This window comes from Pituophis catenifer, unplaced genomic scaffold (assembly GCF_029215685.1).
Source record: "Pituophis catenifer annectens isolate HBS135680 unplaced genomic scaffold, rPitCat1.0.hap2 SCAF_2, whole genome shotgun sequence".
Taxonomy (NCBI): domain Eukaryota; kingdom Metazoa; phylum Chordata; class Lepidosauria; order Squamata; family Colubridae; genus Pituophis; species Pituophis catenifer.
The window spans coordinates 85,699,502-85,724,203 of record NW_027256882.1 but is presented as its reverse complement, the minus strand read 5'-3'; the positions used below and the strand labels follow the sequence as shown (position 1 = coordinate 85,724,203).

At 38.3% G+C, this 24,702-nt stretch overlaps 1 protein-coding gene across 1 annotated transcript in view; it reads right to left on the bottom strand.

Annotated features, from left to right (window-relative positions):
• Window positions 1–24,702, bottom strand: part of CACNA2D2 (calcium voltage-gated channel auxiliary subunit alpha2delta 2) — a 655,759-nt gene that overhangs the window by 194,503 nt on the left and 436,554 nt on the right. Inside the window, exon 5 of the mRNA XM_070933719.1 lies at window positions 14,372–14,416. Within this exon, the coding sequence (XP_070789820.1) occupies window positions 14,372–14,416 (45 nt within the window). The remainder of the gene's footprint in view (window positions 1–14,371; window positions 14,417–24,702) is intronic.

Genomic DNA, 24,702 nt, shown 5'->3' with positions numbered 1-24,702 from the left:
AATATAGACTAGGGATGATATAATAGCAGTGTTCCAATATTTGAACACTGCCACAAAGAAGAGGGGGCGGGGTCAACCTATTCTCTGAAGCATCTGAAGGCAGGATGAAAAGCATTGGATGGAAACTAATCAAGGAGAGAACGAACCTAGAAATAAGGAGAAAATTCGTGAGAGTTAGAACAATTAACCAGTGGAATAGCTTGCCTCCAGAAGTTGTGGATGCTCCATCACTGGAGGTTTTTAAGACGATATGGGACAACCATTTGTCTGACATGCTGTAGAGCAGTGATGGGTTAACCTTTTCAGCACTGAGTGTTGAAACTGGAGTATGTGCATGCACTGGAGTGCCAGAACCTGTAAGAAAGCAGCTGTCCAGCACGCATGTGCGCGATGGAACCCACAAGAGCAGCTGGCGACAGCACGCGTGCCCACATAGAGGGCTCTGCATGCCACTTCTGGCACGTGTGCCATAGGTTTGCCATCACGGCTATAGAGTCTCTTGCTTGAGAAAGGAGTTAGACTAGAAGACCTTCAAAATCTCTTCCAACTCTATTATTCTGTTATGGTTGATTCTAGATGGAAGACTAAAGACAATTCTTCATGGGAGCCAGAGAGCCCAATCCACTCCCTCCCTTTTTCTTGTTCTGTCTGCTACACAATGAGATTTGATTCCTTTTTGTTCCCTGCTTGCTTCTCCTTCTCTGTCCTTCTCTGTCCAGAGATTTTCCCTGATGCCATAGCCTGCCCTTGATTCATGCAGCTTCCCATTATCAGCATTCAGATCAGAAAATCATGTATTCTTTGACTAGCTGCAAGGAATTCAAAGGAATTTAGCATGAAATATTCTCTCATACAAAACAGGATGCCGTCATGCTCTTAGCAAAGCACTTTGGGAACTGGCTAACAGCATGGCCATCTTTTTTTGCTGGATTTGAGGAATTAGCTGGAATTGGGGAAATAATTCATGGATGGGGTCTTAGGTTCTCTTGAACAATAGACAACAAATAACCAAGAAAATAATAACCAATTTAATAGTAGCTTAAATTGCAAGATGGACACAGTTTATTTCTCTTGAAGTATGCAGCCGTGAATGGTTTTTTTACAGAAACAGCTGTGTTTTAAAAATTAAAAAAAAAAAAAACTTAAGACCTCCTTCTAAGATTAAGAAATATGCCCCCAATTAAAACCGCAACCCATATTGCCCTGAATGCATTTTGCTTCAGAATAGCACGCTGCAGAGAATCATAACACACTGTGGAAGAGTCTCATCCTTTATTGCCATTCAGGTTATAAATAACAATCAGTCTCTCTTGCTTGTTTGCTTCTTAAAAAAAAAAGTAAGTTGCCAGAGGTAGTATTGAGAGATCTTTCTAGACCATTTATTTTTAAATTACCAGACACAGGAGAGAAGAAAGGGGATGGGCTGGGGGATTGCAGACCAATTGCTTATCAGATGAAATCCAAATGTCACATTAGTTGAGTTTAGGAGATTAAATTTTCCAATGCCCTTCATCTGCTGCTGACATTTTGGGAGCTTTCTTCCCCCTCCCTCTTGCTCCAGCTTCCTGCTCTTTAAAACTTAAAACACAAACATGCACACATGCAATCCAGACAAACACCATGAAAAGGAAGAAGACACCATAGTTTAAACTGCCACATCATTTTATAGGAAAGGAGTTTTGATGGGGCAGGCTTACCTTTGCATGCAAACTTCATTTTAACTAGAGTGTTTACTTTTTTAAAGCCATTATTCTAAGCAGGTCGCCTGTTATTATAATCTAATGAGTTCTTACTAGTTTATGGCCTGCAGGTATTTCCTTTCAACATGTTTTAATCCATCTGTTGAAGACCCACATAGCACAGCTGAACACAATTTCTAAAAAGTGCACCTTCGGCATGTATTTTGTTGGAATGTTTTTAAAAAATCAGGTTGATTTCAAATCATAATCTAGAAAATAAAAGGCAATGTTTGACTCTCCTCTTGCTTTTCTGTTTCTGATGAAATCTTTGCTCTCAGTCAAAAAGGAATTTGCAAAGGAAAGCTGAGCTCCTTTTGCGCTGCCTTGATCAACACCAAACAAAAACCTTCATCCACAACTCATCTTGGTCCCAAACTGGAGTAGCCAATAAAACAAGCAGTTAAAGGGTAAGATCACTTTGTCCTATTTTCTGCCAATTCAGTAGAATAATGCTCAAAATGATTGTTAACACCCTTCATGACAAAATCCGATACCCTTGATTTTAATTACCCTTGTAATTTCCTTACTTTCTTTGGTTCCAGTGCATTGTGCTTCAAATTCAGTTCTAGTTTTTCACAGTGAGCAGGAACATGCAGACAAAACTAAAATAATAATAATAAAAAAATCTCAACTCTTACTAGACAATTTGGACCCCAATGTCCAGTGATACTTTAAGTGCACTTTAAGTGCACTGAGAAAGGTAAGCCATTCTCTTGCATTTCTAAAGCCAGGGCTAGAGAGGCACATGGGTCAGTCTTATTTTTTCACACACACCCCAACTCCAACCTTGCTTTGGCTTGAACGGAGAAAGGGAAGAAGAGAAAATTCATTTCATTAGTCCCAGATTGGCAAAGGTTCCAATGAATGAAAAGTCTTTTTACTAGTGGATAGAAGGGTGCCTCAGTTCCACCATTGCCCCATTTAAGGTGATGCCCGTGGAACTTTATAAATGACAGTTGGTGCCTTAAGACTTTTTTATTTCATCAAGCTGGCCTGGCCTAAATCCTCTCCCCTTTTTAAATGTAAATTTTAATTTGTTTTAAATTATGGGGTATTTTAAATTTGTTCAGCCAAATTATTTAATTCGTTTTTATTTGATTTTAAATTTTTGTATTTATGTGTTTTTATCTTGTGGCTGTTCACCGCCCTGAGTCCTTCGGGAGAAGGGCGGTATAGAAATTTAATAAAATAAAAATAAATAAATAAAATAAATTTAGTAGAATGCCACTTTTTCCTATCCAGCGCTCTCCTCTTCAGATACTGATTTTAAGACACTGAGTTGCACTCCTGAGCGCTTAAAAATTCAAGGTGACTGAAAATAGAAGAGTAAAATTATAAATTGATATGAGGAATTGGCTTGTTTCTATTTTCTGCTAGTTGGTTGCCTTCCTTTCATTACCTTTTGTTTAAAGATTCAGTAAGATATGGTGGTTTCCTGCTCCCATGTTCAAAGTGCCACTGAACCTGCATCTTTTTATAAAACAGCAAAAATGCATTCCTATTAAGAACAGAATTTAAAATAATGTGTTTGCAGATTACATACTTCTGAACGTTTGTACTGGAGCACATCCCTGCAATAAACCACACAAAACTACCTTATCTGGATGACTATCCTACAGGACTGGATTTAGATGAAAAGAGGCCCTAGGCTATTCCACTTATGAGGCCCTTTCACCTATAGTGAAAGTGTAATTTTAATTTTGCTAACAATTTGAATGTAGGGAATGTAGGCCCCTCTTGATCTTGAGGCCTTAGGCTGAAGCCTAGTTAGCCTATAGGAAAATCCGGCCCTGCTATCCTATAAGTAGGTAATGGTATACAGCTTTATAGAGATGACAAGGAAGCCCTTAGCAGATGATGACTGCCTTCATTCAGAATTTGGTGAAATTCAACATTGATCAAGGAGCATCTCCCTGCCCTCCCCCCATACACCTGGAATTGCAGTGAGAGGCAGATGAACAGTTCTGCTTGCTTTCCCCACATGACGAATTATTAATAATGCTGGGAGCGGGACGTTTCCTTCTAAAGAAAGTCTATTTAAAATTTCCTACCAAACATTCTGCTCTACCTTTCCTTCATATTAGAGAACTGTATTGCATTCAGCACCAGTTGGAGAATGTAACAAGAAAAAGGGAAAGCATTATGGGTATGCTGTTGATGGAAGCCAGCCTGTAGGGAATATTTATTTACTTATTGTGCCCTTAAGTTAGTGTTGAATCTTAATGACTCAATGGACAACTCCCTGCAGTTTTCTTGGCAACATTTTCTGTATGGTTTCTACTGTCTTTTTCCTAGAGCTAAGTGAGATTGTTTGGCTAAAATCTCCCAATGGCATTGTGCCTAAGGCAAGACTAGAACTCAGGCTTCCTTGCTCCTAGTCTAGTGTCTTAATTATTAGGTCAGTGTTTCTCAACCTTGGCAACTTTAAGATGTCTGGACTTCAATTCCTAGAATTCCCCAGTCAGAATCTTTTCCACATTCAGAATCTCCTATTACTCCTATATCTATACTAATTCTCTCAAACTTTCATCACAATTGTATGAATCATATTTTTAGCTTATGCTTTTGCTATGGGTATGGGGACCCATAAACCATTTATTTGAAATAAGCAGACCTTTTCCAAGAAAATAATCAACTATCAGTCAATATCTGATTAATTCTTGGATCTACAAGGCTTGATCAGGTGTAAAATCTGCTTACCTTCCCTACCAGTTTGGAAGTGCAAGCATCGCGTCACATGCATGCATGGACCCTCTGCACATGCGCAAATCCTTCTGCGTACATGCAGAGGGTATAAAACAGGTTAAAACCAGGAAGTAATGACGACCGGGTGGGTGGGCGGAGCCTCGTGCTGCCATTGCTACCGGTTCCCCGAACCACCCGCCGCCATCGTTACCGTTTTAGCTGAACCGGTCCGAACCGGTAGCATTTCACCTCTGGGCTTGATCCTCTTTTTACCCTCTGTTTGAGCTTCATCTATCCATTTATGTCCCTGAATAGAATAATTTTTCTCTTGGATCATGTTCATTCAAATGATGGCACAATTTTCCCGAGAAGTCATTTCTATTTCTTTTATTATCACTATTGTCTGAAATGCAACTTGCAGCATCATCATCTTATGAACTCCTATTTTCATATATACCTGTAAGAACCTTGATGATACAAATTCATACTTTCTGAAATACATTTTTGCCCTTTCATTCATAATTAAATCTACACTATCATTTCTGTGCGTGTATTAATTAACTCACTATGCACAACAAGACCTTCTTCATTCAGATTTATTGTATGCTTCCCCTTTCTTTTAATGTCACATAGAAAAATGTGTCTATTTTTCCTTTTATTTGATTGGTTAATTCACACTATTTATCATTTATTCCTCTTGTAGATCAAGCCTCATTCCTCTTCATGCCATATGTCTCACTAGGGGGCCCACAAACATTGATCTTTGATACTCATTATGGGTTTAGTTAATGAAAGATTTCATTCTTTTTAATTAAGATGCAGAAGGTATGGACTAAATAAGCAACCTTAGTCATATTCACATTCCCTATTAATAGTAATGGGCAGTTCTGACATATCTTGGTCTATATGACACAAGGACAACCAAAGCTTCATGCATGCTCACTCTATTCTAAGATTTGTAAGCTAGAGTTTATCTTGCAATAGTCAATAGTCAATAACTATTACCCAGGTCATACCAACACAGTGCACTGGCACTCAAGATAGAGAGGAATATGCAAACACACAAACCAGTTTGAACCAATGAAACATTTAAAAGAAATGAATATTCTGGTGCCTATCTCTGATGCTTAGAACTTTTCTCTCCTCTTCCCACACTCCATCTATTATGAGCCATGCAAGTTATGATTACAGAAATACACTTAACTGTAGCCAACATGGTATCATAATGATCATGCTTTTAAATGTAACATGATGATAGTGGCAAGCTTGTTCGATATTTGGTCATTTCCTCCCCCACCATCAGCACACTATCTCCCGCCTCTACGGCTTTCCATTATATTAATCAATGGGGAATGGCTTTTTTTTTAAAATCTTTTTTTAAAAGAGTGGGAAAGGAAGTATTTTTGTTTTTCCATGACCCCCAGCAGCTCATAAAATAGAATATGAATTAAATGGCATTTCCTAAGCTTTCCTCTTGGATAGTTGGAGGAAGCACTGTTTGACACATGTCAGTCTTGTGTTTCCTGCACTGTGGCAGTGAAGCAGTGTCAAAGTACTTAGGAGGGTTCAGGGAGTGAAAATAGTGGTCATATAAAAATGCCTGTTTCTTTTTTTTCTCGTTGGAGGGCTCTGGCATACTACAAATCAGTAGATAGCATCTTTTTCTCCTTAGCATATTTCCTCTAATGAGGGCAACAGTTTGAACATAAAATCAAGCAATGCGATACCTTCTTACTTCTCAAAAGAAACAAAGGCAAAACAGGGGCCATATTTGTGTAATTAAAGAAGCTATTCCCAAGTGTCAACCAGCACATGACCAGGGAAACAAGATTCATATTTCATTAAACAGGTTTAACGCAGGAAATACAGGATTAAATCACAGGATCTTGGAAAATGAATAAGCACACCTCGCCTCCTCATTTATGAACAAATTCATTAAGGTGAGGTCTCTGTGAGTTGCTTAATCGGCTTTTTCATGGGATGTGAAACCAAAGAACTAACTGACCTTTTCCTAGTTAAGCCTAGGATTGCAAAATCCATCTGCTTTTCATTGGCAATGCCTTTGAACACTTCACTTATCCTTTCTTCATTCCTTCCTTTGCTCCTCCCTTTGTTCTTTGCTTGATGCAGTCTTGATGCCTCCACGCTTGGGAATTTGCTGACTGAGGCAGGCTGCTTCAAGTTACTCTCTAGCAAAGAGGGCCCTTCACGGAACTTCCTTCTAAAATACGCTTTGATCTTCATTAAGAGGCCTGGGGCTGTTTATGTCTCTTCTGTAGCTTACTAGACTGGTTGTAACTCACACAGCCTCCAACACATGAACTATTTATATTCTGCCTAGTGTGTCTGCACATGATATGTCATTAGCAACACAGCCAAATGCTATGATTTATTGGGAAAGTTTTTATGTGTATACATTTGTCAGAAATGGTGTAGGGCACGGGTGGGCAAATGTGGCTCTTTTACAACCTGTGGACTTCAACTCCCAGAATTCCTGAGCCAGCTTGGCTGTCTCAGGAATTCTGGGAGTTGAAGTCCACAGGTTGTAAAAGAGCCACATTTGCCCACCCTTGGTGTAGGGTCTCCTGCTTGGGCGGGGGTGTTGGATTAGATGACCTACAAGGTCTCTTCCAACTCTGTTAATCTATCTATCTATCTATCTATCTATCTATCTATCTATCTATCTATCTATCTATCTATCTATCTATCAAAACATGAATGCAGACACACATAAGAGGAGCCTGGATAGCTCTGCGGACAAGGCACTGTAATTTAACACCAGCTGTCTGCAATTAAAGTAAGTTCGAATCTCGCCAGGCTCAAGGTTGACTCAGCCTTCCATCCTTTCTAAGGTAGATAAATTGAGGACCCAGTTTGTGGGGGCAATAAGCTGACTTTGTATAAAAATATACAAAAGCATGAAGGCTATTGCTTAACGCACTGTAAGCCGCCCTGAGTCTCCGGAGAAGGGCGGCATATAAATCAAATTAAAAAAAAAAATAAGCATACCATGTCTGCACCTGTGCGTGTATGCATGCACACACACACACACAGAGGGTCCAGGCACATCAGGCATGCATGCATGTGTGTGTGTGTGTGTGTGTGTGTGTGTGTGTGTGTGTGTATTTCTCGTTCTCTAAAAAGATGATTACATTTTTATGCCAAATTAATTTGTAATTCTAAGGCGCCTATCTGGGTGTCATAGAGTTGATCTCATTTATGAACACCATCTGCAAAAACAGGCATTGACAGCTCCAATGGCTCCTACCCTCAGCAGTATAGTTTATAAGCTTCCGAAGCTTGCATGGAAACCCATCCATTTGCATTGCTTCGCATATCCCTGGTCTCTAACGCATCAATCACAGTCCATGTGCTATGCATTTTAAACTCCATTATAAGAAATGAAATGGAGGGGAAAAGCCATATAGTAACACCCATTTGCTCAATTTCTTAGCAATTTCTCTTCCTCTTTTTCCTGCACTGCTGCTCTTCATCCACACCCACTGTACTGGAAATACGGAGGTAAAGTTACTTCATTTACATCATATCTTCACTGCCCAGTTATAACAAATTACAGTTTACTGAGATCTTCCAATAAACACGCATAAGCTTGCAGCAGCTTTCTGGATATAACAAAATGGGCAATTATATGATTGTATAAGAGTGCAGTATGGAGGCTGATACTGGATAAAGAGGCTTTTAAATGCTTTCCCCTAGTGCTTTCTTGCTGGATATAAGCCCCCAAAACAATGTCTTTTATTCCTTGAAAGAACATAGCCCTATTTTATTCTTATCCTCCTATCTTTCTTGCAAGGGCAGGGTAGGATCAACAGGAAAGAAATGAAAAAGATTAAGCCCCTTTCTTCTTCTACCAGTTTTCCATTTCAAAGTTCAGTCTCAGAAGTTGCAACGTAAGTAAGACAAAAAACAACACACAAATTATAAAATGACATGCAACATAAAAATGCAGACCGTAAAGAATAGACATCTTGGGGAAGAAACTCAAGATTTACAAAGTTTTTATTTAAATGAAAAGATCAATTTGACTTTCCTTCACCTTTCCTTCCCAAGGTATATCCCAGAAAGATAGCAGTAACTAGGGTTGTTGTTCTTTTGATTGCAGGAAAAAATTGAAAAGTCCCTAAATTATTACTTTCAACTTTTGGAACTGATAGGTAAGGATTAAAGCTTCCAGGTTTTGTCTCTTTGATTCCTTCTAACAGCTGAGCATTTGTACTAACAAGAGAGATCATAAAATGCCATAAAATGAACCAATCACAAACTATTTTATGTTTCATTAGAAAACAGAATTGGAATGCTATGTGGTTTAAAAGGAACAGACTCTTAAAAATAATAAATAATAAATACAAAGGTCTATTCATACCATGCATTAAAATTGCATTTGTTCAACCACAAAAGGTTCTGCTGAGAAATAATGCTCACTACTTTTTAACATTCTAGGAAATTAGTTACTTATTATTGATCATATACAGAAAACAAAGGATACTGTTTATGATGTCCAGGAAAATCAACACAGCTTCAGTTTTATCAATGGAAGGGGGCAGCTTAATTTTGTCCTATGGGATTTTTGCCTTTATTACGACTTATACACCGTCTTACAATTCTACAATTATAATAAGAGTTTTGGGGGAAATAATCTTAATTTTCTCGTCTTCTTTCAGGGGAATCCAGAAGAGAATGTCAGTTAATTTGAACACTATTCTGTGAATAAACATTGAACTCCTCTCTATTGGATGAATGAGTAAAGTGGATTTTCAAAACAAATATAAAATATGTGAGTTCTCTTGTACAAATAATCAGACTCCTTATCACTTTTTAAAAATTAATCTTTTTTAAGAAGTTCATAATCAGAATGGCAGTGGGATGAAAAACTAGTCCAGTGAATAGGAATCTCATTTCTATTTCTCTCCACATTTATATCTCCCATAAGCTTCTAGAATAAAATCACTTTTACTGAATAAACATTGTCTCTCTGAATTAACTTCATTTGAGGGCGATCATGCTCTATTTAAATTGCAAAATGGATGCAAACAAAAATGAAAGGGCTAGGTCATTTATATTTAGTTCCATTCAGTATCTTTCTAATTGCATCATCAATGCCATCCTCATCATCATTTTTCTACATTTGTTGGATTTTGTTGGAATAAGATTCATTGCCATCATAAATAAATTAAAAAAACCCAAATCTTTCCTAGCTGAAACTAATTTGCTCTTCTTTCCCCCTATTTAGAATTTTATTATTCATGGACTGTCAGAACTCTGATTAATTTTAAGGTTTAGGGAGTTTATCCTTAAGCATTCTTAAGAAACATTGTTCTCTGTAGCAAGCAAAGCTTAAGGCCTGCTAATGCAGGCTCCTTGAGGAATGTATGGGGTGATTTCTGGATTATACCTTATTCTGTGCTGTGATTCTGGGGTTTCTCCCATTGCAATACACATCTGCTTTTCAGAGTTTATTGTATTTTATTTACAGAAGTTTTAAATACGACCATGACAAAAGAGGAAAAAAACCCTCACTTTCGAAGGTTAAATTCTTGATCAAGAGTTAAAACTCTAGTGACTGACAATTGGCTGTGTTTGAATGAACTTTTTTTAAAAGGCCTTTGACTCGCATAGAACCCCATTAAGATCTTGAGGAACCCCAGGGGCACAGTTTGAAGAATTCTGAAGTAGAGCATGTTAGGAAACATGACTATTTACTATTTGGTCTCCATCAATGTTATCTTTCAATCTATAGTTTAAAGGAGGGATGGATAAGCTTCCTAGATGAATGTTCGTTTAAGGGAAAATAGTAGGAGATGAACTCTTATCAGCCAAGGACCTAGAAGGCTAGCAGGGAAATGTGCCAACATTGCCTGTGCCAATGTTCAGCAGAAAATAATAATAAGCCCTTATTTAGCACTCATAGAGGAGCTGAAGGGACAGAATTAATTTGTAAATGGAAATACTAACAGAAGTTCAAATGCAGATTGATGCTAGATATAGAGAGTACAGTAGCTACTGTTTTACAGGAAATAAGGCCTAAATTATATCAATAATGTTGGCTGACCTTAGAAATCCATTTATTATTAAACCGATCAACTGCAAGCAGTGTTTCTCTAGGAACTCTTATATTTTTGCCCTTTATAGCTCCATAAATTTTCAACAGCAAGGGAACAGGCACACCAAGAATAGAGATTTATTGCCATGTGTTCCAAACTGCTAATGATTATGCACATCTTTGTGCGAAAACATAGAAGGAGAGAGGGATGGGGGAAGTAAATTAGACTAACAGCAGTAGTAGCAGGAGTAACAGCTCTGGTCTGGCATGCTACAGGTTTTGCATTCAAAGGCAAAGTCATCGGCTGAGGAATTCAAGCAAGGATGAACACAAATGGGGGAGGGGGGGAAATCACAATGAAGAAAGTGGATGAGACTGAACAGAGAAGATGAGATTGTTTTCAGAGGAAAGAGGTTTCTTACTTAGAAGATAGTGTTAGATTCCCTTGCACAGGTGAGTTTTTAATAAAAGGAACGGTAAAAATTGTGGTGGTGGTAGTAGTGGAGAAGAGTCTTGGTCAAATTTTAGGAACTGAATAATGAGTTTAGATAAAAGATTGCCTTGTCTCTTCCCCATCCTCCTTTCACCCTCCTTATATTTATGTTTGTGAAATAAACCTAATAATTAACTTCTGTAGGCATTCCTGTAAATCAGTTTTGAGACAACATCCAACTCCAGTATAAAACTTATCTGACTCCCTTTTTATTACCCTATAATCCCTTAATTTGGGGTAGACCTGGGGTTATTTAGCCCATAACAGTAGCTTTAGCATTAACCTTCTATACTGCTGCAGTTATCAGCTATGACTCTTTTTAGAAGACATCTGAGAACATATGATTCTGTTTTATAGCCCTCTAGCTTCATTGTTCTCCTAAGAAAATGGACTGATCCTTCAAATTTCAGTCTGTGTTTGAGTTGGTGTACAAACCTGTTCCTTGTCTATAATTACCAAATTGGACATGTAGAATATTGGTCTCTTCTCTCTTGCTATAATGTTCCTCTGGTTATAGTGTGACCTCAATTTTTGCAACTATATTTTCTATGAACTTTTCTTTACTGTCTTTCTTTCTTTACTTTTTGGATTCCTACTGTCTAGGATTCCACATTTTTCATTTATAAAAACATAAATGAAACAAATCTTGGAAGGAATCCATTGTACACGAAGAACTGATACCAACTCAATCATGACATATAACTGGATGAATAATGTTACTTCTATAGGCCAGTCTGCAAACTGTAGGAATTCTCTGTTAGTTTTCCACTAACATTGTGAAGCTTAAGGACAGCAGCTTTCTCAATGGAGAGATCAGTGATTTGCATCTTCCCACCAAGCTGGCAATGGACAACCTCTGTTCTTGCTTTTGCATACGAGTTCTTTTTTTCTCTGCCCTGAAGATTTGAACTGTTCCAAAAGCACTCCATAGCCAATCAAATGCAGTCAGTTCTGGAGTGAGTTAAGCCAGGAGTGGATACTTGGGAATAATTTTGAGCAGCATTCTCTCCAAGTGTTCATATTGCACGTAGTAACTAGCAAAGGCCTATTTCCTTGGGGAACTGAAGCTCTCTAGTTTATACTTAACGTTCTGATTGCCAGAATTACAGGATGGCTGTGCCGGGAGGAGGGTAGAGAATTAGATTCTGTCTCTAATTAGATGTTTGCTCTTCATTTGAATTTCAGATGCTAGCTTTAATTTTAGAAATTTACCCAGGAAGCAAAATGACTTTCTCTAGCAAAGTGCACCTGGCTTCTTCAGTCTTTGTTTGATAGCTTGTCGGTATTATGAAGTGAGCATGGAGTGGGGCCAACCATTATCTCAGCACTTAGAACCAAAACTTTTAGAGCCAGCTCTCAATTTTAGGGACATCTTCCTTGAGTACCCTCAAGTAAGTACACAGACTTCAGTTCCTAGGATTCCTCAGTTAGGTTGGCCATTATTGAAAATTCTGATATTTGAAATCTTTCATATCTAAAAATTCCCCAGTCTGGGAATGCTGTTTCAGAATCTCCATGTAAATAAAGGAAATGTAAATAAATAAAGGAAGTATATCTAAACTGCCAAGAACACATAACAACGGGCAGCTCATTATTATGTATTATTACATAAATGTGTAATGGTTAAGGCATCAGGCTGGAAATTGGAGACTCTGAGTTCTAGTCCTGCCTTGGGCACAAAGCAGTTGGGTGACCTTAAACCAGTCATTTGCTCTCAGCTCTAGAAAGCAGGTAATGGCAAATAACTTTCCAAAAACTTGCCAAGAAAATTGCAGGGACTAATCCAGGTGGTGGACAGGAGTCAACACTAACTATAAAGCGCGCGCGCGCGCGCACACACACACACACACACACACACACACACACACAAAAGACTGGATCTAAATAAGATTTCTTTTAAGAAGAGATTGGACAACAATTTGTCTGAAATGGTATAGGATTTATTGTTTGAGCAGGAGGTTGGACTGGAAGACCTCCAAGGTTCCTTCAACACTGTCATTCTGTAACTGTTCGTAATATATCATTGTAGCTTCACTGTATCCCAGGAAATGTAACCTAATGCAAGCTTTGTGAAAAGATCTAATTAATCAACCACTTGTATAAAGATCCATCTAATAAAGGAGAATATCCGTAGCTCACGGTTGAAATAAGAAGTCCTTGCTGCTCTCTGAACTTGGTGGTTTTCTTGCAGATGTTTCATTACCCCAAGCTAGGTAACATCATCAGGATTGATGATGTTGCCCAGCTTGGGTAATGAAACATCTGCAAGAAAACCACCAAGCTCGGAGAGCAGTAAAGACTCCTCGAAGATCCATCTTCTTTTTGATAGATATCACTTTTGGGTAGCTTAATGAGAGAAGAGAGGGTAGATGAGACAATCACATGACAAACATTTGCCGGAGACCAAACATATTGCCACAGTATCTCTTTAGCACTTAAGGAGATAGAAAGCAGATATATCTAGCTTATGGTAATGAATGGACAAGTAGTCACTAGCTTCTGAATTTATATTTTAATTACAAAGAAAGAAGTGGGGTATTTTTTGGTAACTGCAAGTTAGCAGTTTTATATACATGATCTCATATAAATATAAAACTTTTGGAGCTTCATAGTGTAGATTTATACTTTTATTGTTAAAAGCAAGTCTCTTTAGGGGCTGCTGGATTTATTCCCAGATACAGGATTTCAGTGTGAATTCAGTATTTGATGTAAGCAACAATGACAGTATATATTTTCAATCAACTCTCAATGATAGATGATTTTGTTTTAGCATCTAAAACTTGTCTTCTCACTCTGCACCATTTCTTTTCTTAAGGTTTCACTATGTATCCTATGCATAAATTTGTCTTATTTCAGCATTCCTTATCCCGGGAAATAAATTTATTGTTATGATATTTGCTAAGACTACATGGGAAGATTTTAGCACTTCTGAGCTGAAGAATAGAGGGAGAGCAACAAAAAAATCAAAACCAAAACCAACAAAATAAAAAAACTTCAACTAACCAAGCAAGGAAGCAATGAGAATTTAAACCATGAAATAAAACTGTGAATCCATTTCAAAATGTAACAAAACTTACACACATATATATTCTTGTTCCCTTTTCCAACGCACCTACCTGAAATCACCAAGACTGATGAGCAATGTTTTGCCCTACTTCTGTTCTTTGAAATTTCTCCTTGTTGAAATGTAGTTAAACGTTTACAACTTCCTTTCCATTACCAATTGAAGAAGAAGAGCTGCAGGTTTGCAGCTCCACAATTTACTTTTCACCATCTTAAGCCCATTAAATGAACGTAAGGTTTGAACAACTGTAGCAAAGAAAACCCTACAGAAATTAATATAGAATCCATTTACTGTGTAAAACAAAAGAAATGCAACTAGCAGATACTTACATATTCTGTATCAGCCTTGGAGTCATAGTATTCAATATCTTCCTCCTATAGATTAAAAGAAATAGGTGTGATAAATACAGTGCAGAATCCAGGAAGATTTTTCACCATGATAGGATTCCTAAATATTAGTTGACTCCAGTGGTGAAATCCAATTTTTTTTTACTACCGGTTCTGTGGGCGTGGCTTAGTGGGCATGTTGTGGCTTAGTGAGCATGGCTTGGTGGGCGTGGCAGAGGAAGGATACTGCAAAATCTCCATTCCCACCCCATTCCAGGGGAAGGATACTGCAAAATCCCCATTCCCTCCCCACTCCTGGGGAAAGGATATTGCAAAATCCCCATTCCCTCCCCACTCCTGGGGGTAGGATATTGCAAAATCTCCATTCCCACCCCACTCTGGGGCCAGCCAGAGGTGGTATTTGCCGGTTCTCTGAACTACTCAAAATTTCCTCTACCAGTTCTCTGAACTGGTCAAAATTTCCGCTACCGGTTCTCCAGAACCTGTCAGAACCTGCTGGATTTCACCCCTGGTTGGCTCCAAATATCATATAGGACCATGGGTCCCTGGGGAATTATCACAAAACTTTGGGTGATTCTTTTGAGGCAGGCTGATAGTGCTAGGGCTGAGTTTATGATTGGATTTTATTGATAGGGTGAAGGAACAATGCTGGGACGTATGCCTGGCAGGAGATTCCCCAGGGGCAGCTGCAACTCCACCACTTTTCCATCTGGCTTTTTATAGTCTGTTGAATAGCTCATCATACTAAGCCAGGGACACTCCATATTTCTTTTGATCTGTATTATGTATATATGTCATTTGGATATGTATCAGTAGAAACACCAGAGCTTTTGAGAGCCTGCTTGCCATGAAAGATGCCTATTGACTCAGTAGCTGTATGAACAGTATGATCAGTTCCAAAAGAAAAATGCTTGGTAGCAGTGCATTGAGAGAGATGGCTGAACTAAGGTTCCCGTAGACCAGAAAGGCTATTCTAGGTTTAGAAGCTATTTTGTTGTAATCTATTATTTTTAAGTGAAAATCTACTTCTTAAGTGCAAACAAGATTTTAATGATTTATGTTGATTGCTTTTATTTAGTATCCTATGACTATCACTGAGTATTGTACTTTATGATTTATGATTATTATATTTTATGATCATGATTTATCACTTGTTGCTTGCATGTACACTGAGAGCTTATGCACTGGAGACAAATTCCTTGAGTGTCCAATCACACTTGGCCAATAAAAATTATCTTATCCTGTCCTGTCCTGTCCTATCCTGTTCTGGAAAGCCACATAGAAAATGTTTAAATATATAAATGATTTTCAAACCACAATAGCTAGATACACAAAACATGGCATGATAGAAAGAAGCCACATTATGGTGACATATCTATACAGATGAACTCGGATGGCTTAAGAAATCGCATAGAACAGAGGGAAATTACTAAATAAAAGCATAAATAACCAAAAATAATTGGCATGCTGCAGCTAAATTCAAAGACATACCATTGTTAATCCATGTGTACGATCTACATAATTAAAGTAAAAAAATGAATGGGCTGTTTAAAATAAAATGAACAAATTTTGTCTTTACTCCCAGAAGGCCAGCTTTCACTCATCGTTTGCCTTTTTTAAAACTGCAGCAAGAATGCGATGGGACTAGCTTAAAACCAAAACCAATAACTTCTTTTCTGAGCCTGAACAATGGTGATAAAAATGCTATTAATAATTCTTTCCTCTCTTTGGAGAGCTGTCGTATGAACAGATGATTCTACTTCCATTTCATGCCATCTCTTTTTTTTTCATAATTCTGCTCTATGATGTTTCCACATCATTCATATATCTTTTTGAAAAAATCTACTTCAGAATTCATATTGAAATATGTATTTTATATAATGGTATTTAAAAATATTTGTATTTTAATACATACTCTTCCAACATTTAAATTGAGAGAGGACTGTGTTAATGTTCAAAGATTTGCAAAAGCCTTTGACTTGTTTATTTTATTTATTATGTTTGTATATTGATGAATCAGACTGACTCACAGTGATTTATAAGCAGATGCAACTATATCCACTAAATTACAAAGAGAAAACAGTAACATAAACCAATCGCTAAGAAGCCAACATGGGAACCTTGAAGACCTTTTGAAAAAGTTCTGTTTTGATGTCCCACTAGTGAATTCCAACTCCGTCTCTGAGAAGCATTTCCTCAAGGTGAGAGCAGGCAAGAAGAAACACTATTGTAATTTTCCACCTTCACATTTATGAGAAAAAAAATTCTCACTGGGCATGAAAACGATGAATGGATTGGCCCCATAAGGAGGAAGCCTTCCTGGAGAAACCTGGAAGCTCTACCATATATGTTAAAATCAGTATTTTGACTTGTACCTCGAAGCCTGTTGGAACTTTGATACAGTGTCCATCGGTTGTAGTTGTTTTCACCCACTAGTGGAAATTCCAAATAGTGTTACAGGGATGTAGTCTATTTGTGATCAGGGCACTTCACAATCATCAGAGCCTTCTCATCCAGCTCAGATTACAACTGGCAAAGCAGCTGAAGCTGGACAAAATGACCCTTGTGCATGTCCTTTACCAGGAGTTGTAATTCCAGGAAGACTCCTAAATCTTTCCCTATCTCATTACAAATATGCTGAATTCAAGGACTACATTTCCAAAGGTCATATGAGTAGTTTATAATATTCCTCCTCCTAATTATGATTCTTTGAATATACAGTATGAGAAGCATGGAACATATTCTTAGTCCTTAAGGAAGAATGTGTACTAACAGTGGAGATCTTAGACACTGCCCTTCCTTTTACCCAGAACATCTAAACAGGCAATGAAATATTAGGGACTGAATTCATAATTCCAAAGAAGAACTGCATGCCATTAAATATGCAGTATTTAGAAACTATTTGCATAGAAAGCTGTGTTCTAATTTCTCTTCTTTGCTAGGATAGCCAGCAGCTGATAAAATTCATAAAGGGACCAGCAATTCAGAGAGCAGCAATGCTGTCTAAATATAATGCTCTATTCTATCAAAAGGGGTAATTAAAGGGCACTCAGAGTTTGTATTCTACTGACAAGAATAGAGTGAGACTGAAGCTGCAGTGGCAGCGTGCTGTCCTTTGCAGCTCACTCAGTACCATCACGGTTCCAAGGGCATCATCAGTGGCCCTGAAATTTTCACTGTCCTATTAGAAAAAGGATGTTCTTCTGCATTCTTCTGCAAGGATTGTAACCCACTTTGGAGATTCCAGGGTATGCAGGAAATTGTATTTAAATCATGTCAAGAACTGCATTTTCCAGCCTATTTAAATCCTTGGGATTATGGACCACACGTATAAAGTGTGAGAGAAATGAGTTAGATTGAATAGATATGCTTTTCTTCTCCTGGAAACCAAGGAAAGGCAGTGGGCTGCTAAGAACATGTTTTCCAGGCCATTTCTTCCCAGGACTGTCTTTTATCCTGCAAAGAGGTAGGGTCCTTGGGAACTTTAAGGTTACATGGACAGAGAATTAACTTCTTAAAAGACTAATGAATGGGGAATACATTTCAGATGGGCTGCATCTTATTTCATAAAAAACAACACAATCTATGTGTTTCCTCACAGATCATGACCATGTTCAAGGAGCCAGTTGTATTACTAGATAACCAGTGCTGTTTGGTCATCATTTCAGAGATATTTCTTTACCTAAAGAATGACTAGGAGTGCCCCCCCCAAAAAAGCAATGGGACAGGGAACAAATTATGACTTCCTGTTGTCTTCCTATTGAGTTTTCTTATGAGAAACTTGTTAGAGTTTGCAGCAATCCAACCAGCACACAAGTATATAATTCAGCAGGATTCATTTATATAAGAAACTTCTTTATATACAATACCATACAGCAGAAGCCAGAACCAGAACTCAGAATCCAGAAGTACAGAATCAATAATCACAGAAGGTATAGAATCACAGCTCCGAGCCGTCTGGGTCACCAAACAGTCCCTATTGGCTGATTTGTTACCATGTCTATTCCAATTCATGAACCCTTATATACTGACAAAGCTGGCAGAGAATGTCTGAAATCTTCCTTCCTTCCTTCCTTCCTTCCTTCCTTCCTTCCTTCCTTCCTTCCTTCCTTCCTTCCTTCCCCCCTCCCCTCCCCTCCCCTGGGATTGACTGGGAAACTGTCACAGAACAATAAAAATGAGATTCTTGTGGACACAGCAGCAGCCCAGCAGTGCAGTAGCAGCCAGTAGCACTGAAGCAGCACCATTTCCCCAAATTTCATTCCCTCAGGAGTCATGGGTCCCAGATTTTGGAGACATTCTGTAAGATTGCATTTGAGGCAACCTGATTAATAGCAATAGCATTTAGACTTATATACCGCTTCACAGTGCTTTTACAGCCCTCTCTAAGCAGTTTACAGAGTCAGCCTATTTTCCCCAACAATCTGGGTCCTCATTTTACCCATCTCGGAAGGACAGAAGGCTTGGTGAGATTCTATCTGCCAAACTGCTGGCAGCCAGTGATTAGCAGAAGTAGCCTGCAGTACTGCACTCTAACCATTGCGCCACCGCAGCTCAAAAAAATAAAAAAATAATTGCCCTATGAGGTACCATTTTTCCCAGTTAAAGATCAGAACAGTGAGAATTTTAGCAGTAGATACAGATACAGAGATATATAGATAGCTATACAGATATAGATGACAGGAAACTATACCTTCCAACAGTGAGAATTTTAGCAGTAGATACAGATACAGAGATATATAGATAGCTATATAGATATAGATGACAGGAAACAATACCTTCCAACATGTAGAACACAGACAATACGCTTCCTATTTCAACACTAGTTTCTACTCTTTTTCTAGGTTATACCCTCAACATCACACTTGTTATTCGTAATAGTTTGTCTTACATGGCTGCAGAGCCTGCTTGTTTTTGTACCACACTTACTTGGCTCTTACAGTGAAGCTATCAGTGCATGATGCACAAAGGATTTCGTTCATCAGCTGGCTTGTTGCAGAGCCTAAAGATGATTAGAATTGTGAGCAAATGACTGGCCCAAGGTCACCAAGATGACTTCCCTGCCCAAGGGAGGGTTAAAATGATCTCCCTGCTCTTTGTCCAACACTTTAACCACTGTGCTATATACTGGCTCTCTTACCTAGGCATCACTGTGAGACCTAGAATTTGGCTGACAGTGAGACAACTCAATTCACAGCTGTGAAGACAGCTTGAACCAACCAGAAGGAGCTGAGGACATATTTCTGGATGCTCTCTTCCAAGTGGATTGATTTAGCAGCAGATGGGGCATGCCCGCCCCCTATGTCAACTTTAATCACAGAGAGCAACAGACAGTTCCTAATAAGCATGTATTGGTAGTAAATAGATAAAAAGATTTTATTCTCAATGATATTAGTGACATTTGCAAGAGTACCTTAGCAAATCTCATGCAGAATAGCAACACCTGGTGAAAGTAATTGTAATGAAAATAATAATAATAATACAGTAATAGCAACAATAACAATAGTACTAATAGAGCTGTGGGTGACGCAGTGGTTAGTATGCAGTTTTGAAGGTTAATTCTGCTGACTTGCCGACTGCCAGCAGTTTGATCCTGACCAGCTCAAAGTTGACTCAGTCTTCTATCCTTCTGTATCCTGTCTTCAGTAAAATGAGGACCCAAAGTGTTGGGGGCAATATGACTCTGTAAACCACTCCGGACAGGGATCCCCAACCTGTGGCCACCAGGTCGCGTGAGTGGCTGGCCAGTGTACCCTCCACTTGCTGTGAGCGCTGCGCAGGTTTTACCATCACAAGTGCCACATGGGGTCTACCATCACAAGTGCCACAGAGGCGCTACTATTGCCTTAAGCACCATGCATGCTTCCGGCCAAATTTGTCCATGCACATGTGCACATAAAGGCACCTACCCACCCTCCTGGGGCTGCCAACCCAGAAAGGTTGGGGAACCCTGGGTTAGAGCTGCAAAGCACTGTGCAGCAGTATATAAGTCTAAGTGCTACTGCTATTGCTAATACCAATTATTTGTATACAAATACAAATAATTTGTATACAAATAATTTCTACACAATTTGTATTCATATCCTACTTTCAATGATACAGATAATTGACTTCATATGCACTGCTGCAGAAATCAACATAATAGTCCTATAGCATAGGTCAATATTAGTACCTATATAGAAGACGTATAACAGATGGGAGTCAGTATCCTCAAGGAATAGTCTCATGTCATTTGTCTCTTGAAACAAGATTTTAGATGGTAAATCTGGAGTCTACATTATATCAGAATTCATCAAAATATTACAGTTTCTTCGACCATTGTTTTCTCCTTTTTGGTTTTATTTGCAAAATTTTTAAATCAGAAGTTTCCTTTGCACATGCTTATTCATAATCAGAAATTTCAATCATGCGTATTTCCTGATATGGAAGTCAACTCAGTAGATTTTCCCTCTGCAAGTTTCTATTCTTAATACTTAAATATCAAAGGATAAGAGCTATGCAATGTCATCAGCAGTGCAGCAAACAACTTTGCTGCTATTTCTGTAGAAAGAATCCCCAACATGCAAATGAGAGAATTAAATGATTAAAAAAGCAGCCAAATATAAAATTCATTATCTGGATACGGTGTTTTGCTGTACAGTTTCAGTCAGCACTTGGAAGAGATATAATTGTACATTGAAAGGGATATCTTTTCCTGCATACATCCTCAATTTATTACTAATGAGGCCAGTTGGATTATAAAGTAGTTTGACCTCTATAGGTAGCAGAATCCTTATAGTGGTAGACCCAGATCATTCAATAGCTTGGCTTACTTAACTGAAATAAAAATAGGAGAAGACTTGCATTAACTGCCAAAAACATATCAGAAGTAATTATATGTTTTATGACAGAGGTCCCCAATCCCCAGTCCGTGGACCGGCACTGGGCCGCAGCATGCCAGCAACCAGGCCGCGCAAACAAGTGAAGCCCCATCTGTGAGATGCAGGCAGCATACAAAACCACGCCCCCTCTGGTCCGCGGAAAAACCTCTCTTCACAGAACCAGTCCCTGGTGCCCAAAAGGTTGGAGGCCACTGTTTTATGGAACTCTCCTGTTGACATTCATTTTTCTGACAGGGTCATACTCTATGTTTCTTCTTGGCTGTGTTTTTTAAGTTATTTTCACTGCTTTTTAATATTTTTAAATGCTTAATAATTATCTATTCTAGATCTATTTATTATTCTAATACGTTAGATAAATTTAAATATTGATCAAAAATCTAGACTGACTTCTATTAGTAACCAGAAGCTTAATTGCTATGTATTCATACATCCATACCCCACTGCATACGCTCCACCAGAACGTCATGCATTACAAAATTACCAACTTTATGATTGTGAAGATTTTCTATAAACAGCTGAGAGGGACTAATTATTCATAAAAGAGTTCATAATATTTTCAGATAGTTATATTTTGTGGCTCTGTCTCTTTCATGTCAGTTCCTAAATGTACTGCATACATTTAGTGCTTCATTACATCTTGGAAAGCAGATTATTTAGCCTCTAGATCTTACTGCCTCTCCTAAACTAAACTATACAACCAAACTCCAGTATATTATTATTAGTGCTGATTTCTCACGACTGCCTGGACACATCAGTTCTGCAGTTTTCTTACTGAGATTTCAAAAGTGATGGTCCCTTGCCTCCTTCCTAGGGGTGAGCCGGAGTGACTGGCCCAATGTCACCTAAATGGCTTTGTTCCTAAAGTGGGACTAGAACTCACAGTCTCCTGGTTTCTAAACTGGTGCATTAACCACAAGACCACACCAGCTCCCTAAAATAATGTTAGATATATAAGAAACTGAGAGACAGGACTTTCAAATGGGACCTGACATGTGATATTTATGACCATTTTGTACCACACTTTGGAATTAGTATCTGTAAAACGAAAAGCAGATAATATAAACAGATAAATGAACATGTAGTGTAAGGATAGTATGAAATGGTGGTGGGTTTTTTCGTAAAATATATGTTACTTAATGAAATTCATGTACCTTTCCAGTAGGAAAATGTTCTAAATTGCATGTCTTTGCTCTTGGAGATAATGTAATATAGGATTTAAACATGCTTTTTTTCACATTTCTTCTTCCAAAGCAGAAGAAAACCCGTGGTTTATGATTGCAGCATGCCAAGGACCTCTCATAATTCAAGCTCTTCTAATCCTCAGGTGGACTTTAATATTTCTTGGTTGTATGGCACCTGATAAATCTGTTTTGGCTGCTTCTGTGTCATTGTGTTGTACTAATCTCTCTGAGACAGAAAATTGTGCAATGTAGTCTTGCTGTGAGATCAGATGTAAAGGAGCCAAGGAAAAAGAAATGAAAACCTAATACCTGCATTGGATAGAAATGTAAGACTTCAATTCCAAACTGAAGTTCTTCCCCCAGCTTTTGTATCAATGTAAGATGTATAGCCTGGCTCACATATAACCCTTCATGCATCCTATGGGGAAAAAACATCTCTAACATAACTAAACCATTTGCAGTAAGAAAAAGTAAGAAATATTTTCCTAAACAGCACCCACTGGTTTTTTCTAGGTTAGCTAATGTACAAAACCATCAGAAATCTTACTGCATTTCTTTTACTATCTATCACAAGTTTCATGGCATTGTCTATTTTAGTACAGTGTGATATTTCACTTGGGATATGGCTTTTAGGCCATCCAGAGTACAACACTGACCACATAAGTATATATTTCTTTCCTTTTTCTTTACTATATTTTTCTTTTTTCTTACTTTTTCTTTTTCTCTTTTTCCTTTCTTTTCTGAACCTTCTACTTTTTCTCTTTTTTTCCATTTGCATTAATTTTTACTGTAGTAATTATAATCTTTAATACAATTATTATATTACCGGTAAAAGGATACTAGAAAGAAGTTACAAGGTCAATTCTACCATTTGCACATGTGATTATGCTTACTCTAAAATACCAAAATTTGGAAGAATAATGTAAGATTTTGTTGCAGTCGATACACAAACAAACAATAGCAAAACCCCAATAAACTGGTGTTTCCTGTTTGGTGAGGATTTATCCTTTGGGCAGATAAAATCTCTACTGCTTTCCTGACTGCCCTCTGAACCCTGTATTCTGTTTAGCATTCTGTTAAATAAGGTATTGTAGATTGAGTTCAACACAGAAATCAGATTGACTATGTGCTCTGCAGCCAAAGATGGAGAAGCTCTATACAGTCAGTAAAAACAAGACCAGGAGCTGACTGTGGCTCAGATCATGAACTTCTTGTTGCAAAATTTAGGCTTAAATTGAAGAAAGTAGGGAAAGCACTAGGCCACTCAGGTATGAACTAAATCATATCCCTGATGAATATACAGTGGCCACAGGATTGGAAAAGGCCAGTTTACATTTCAATTCCAAAGAAAGGCAACACCAAAGAGTGTTCAAACTATCACACCATTGCATTCATTTCACATGCTAGTAAGGTTATGCTTAAAATCCTACAAGCTAGGCTCCAGCAGTATATGGATTGAGAACTACCAGAAATACAGGCAGGATTTCCTGTATCAAGAGGCAGAGGAACTAGAGATCAAATTGCGAACATACGCTGGATCACAGAGAAAGCTAGGGAGTTCCAGAAGAACATCTACTTCTGCTTCATTGACTATGCTAAAGCCTTTGATTGTGTGGATCACTACAAATTGTGGCAAGTTTTTAAAGAGATGGGAGTACCAGGCCATCTTATTTGTCTCTTGAGAACTGGACACGGAACCACTGATTGATTCAAAATTGGGAAAGGATACTGTATACTGTCGCCCTGGCTATTTAACTTATATGCAGAGCACACATGAGAAAGGCAGGGCTAGATGAATCAAAAGTTGGAATTAAGATTGCTGGGAGAAATATCAACAACCTCAGATATGCAGATGATACTACTCTAATGGCAGAAAGCTAAGAGGAACTAAAGAGCCTCTTGATGCGGGTGAAGAAGGAGAGTGAAAAAGTTGGCTTGAAACTCAACATTAAGAAAACTAAGATCATGGCATCCAGCACTCTCAATTCCTGGCAAATAGATGGGGAATAAATGGAGGTAGTGACAGATTTTATTTTCCTGGGCTCCAAGGTCACCGCAGATGGGGACTGCAGCCAAGAAGTTAAAAGACGCTTGCTTCTGGGGAGGAAAGCTATGGCAAATCTAGACAGCATACTAAAAAGCAGAGACATCACTCTGCCAACAAAAGTGTGTATAGTCAAGGCTATGGTTTTTCCAGTTGCAATGTACGGCTGTGAAAGTTGGACCATAAGAAAGGCTGAGCACCAAAGAA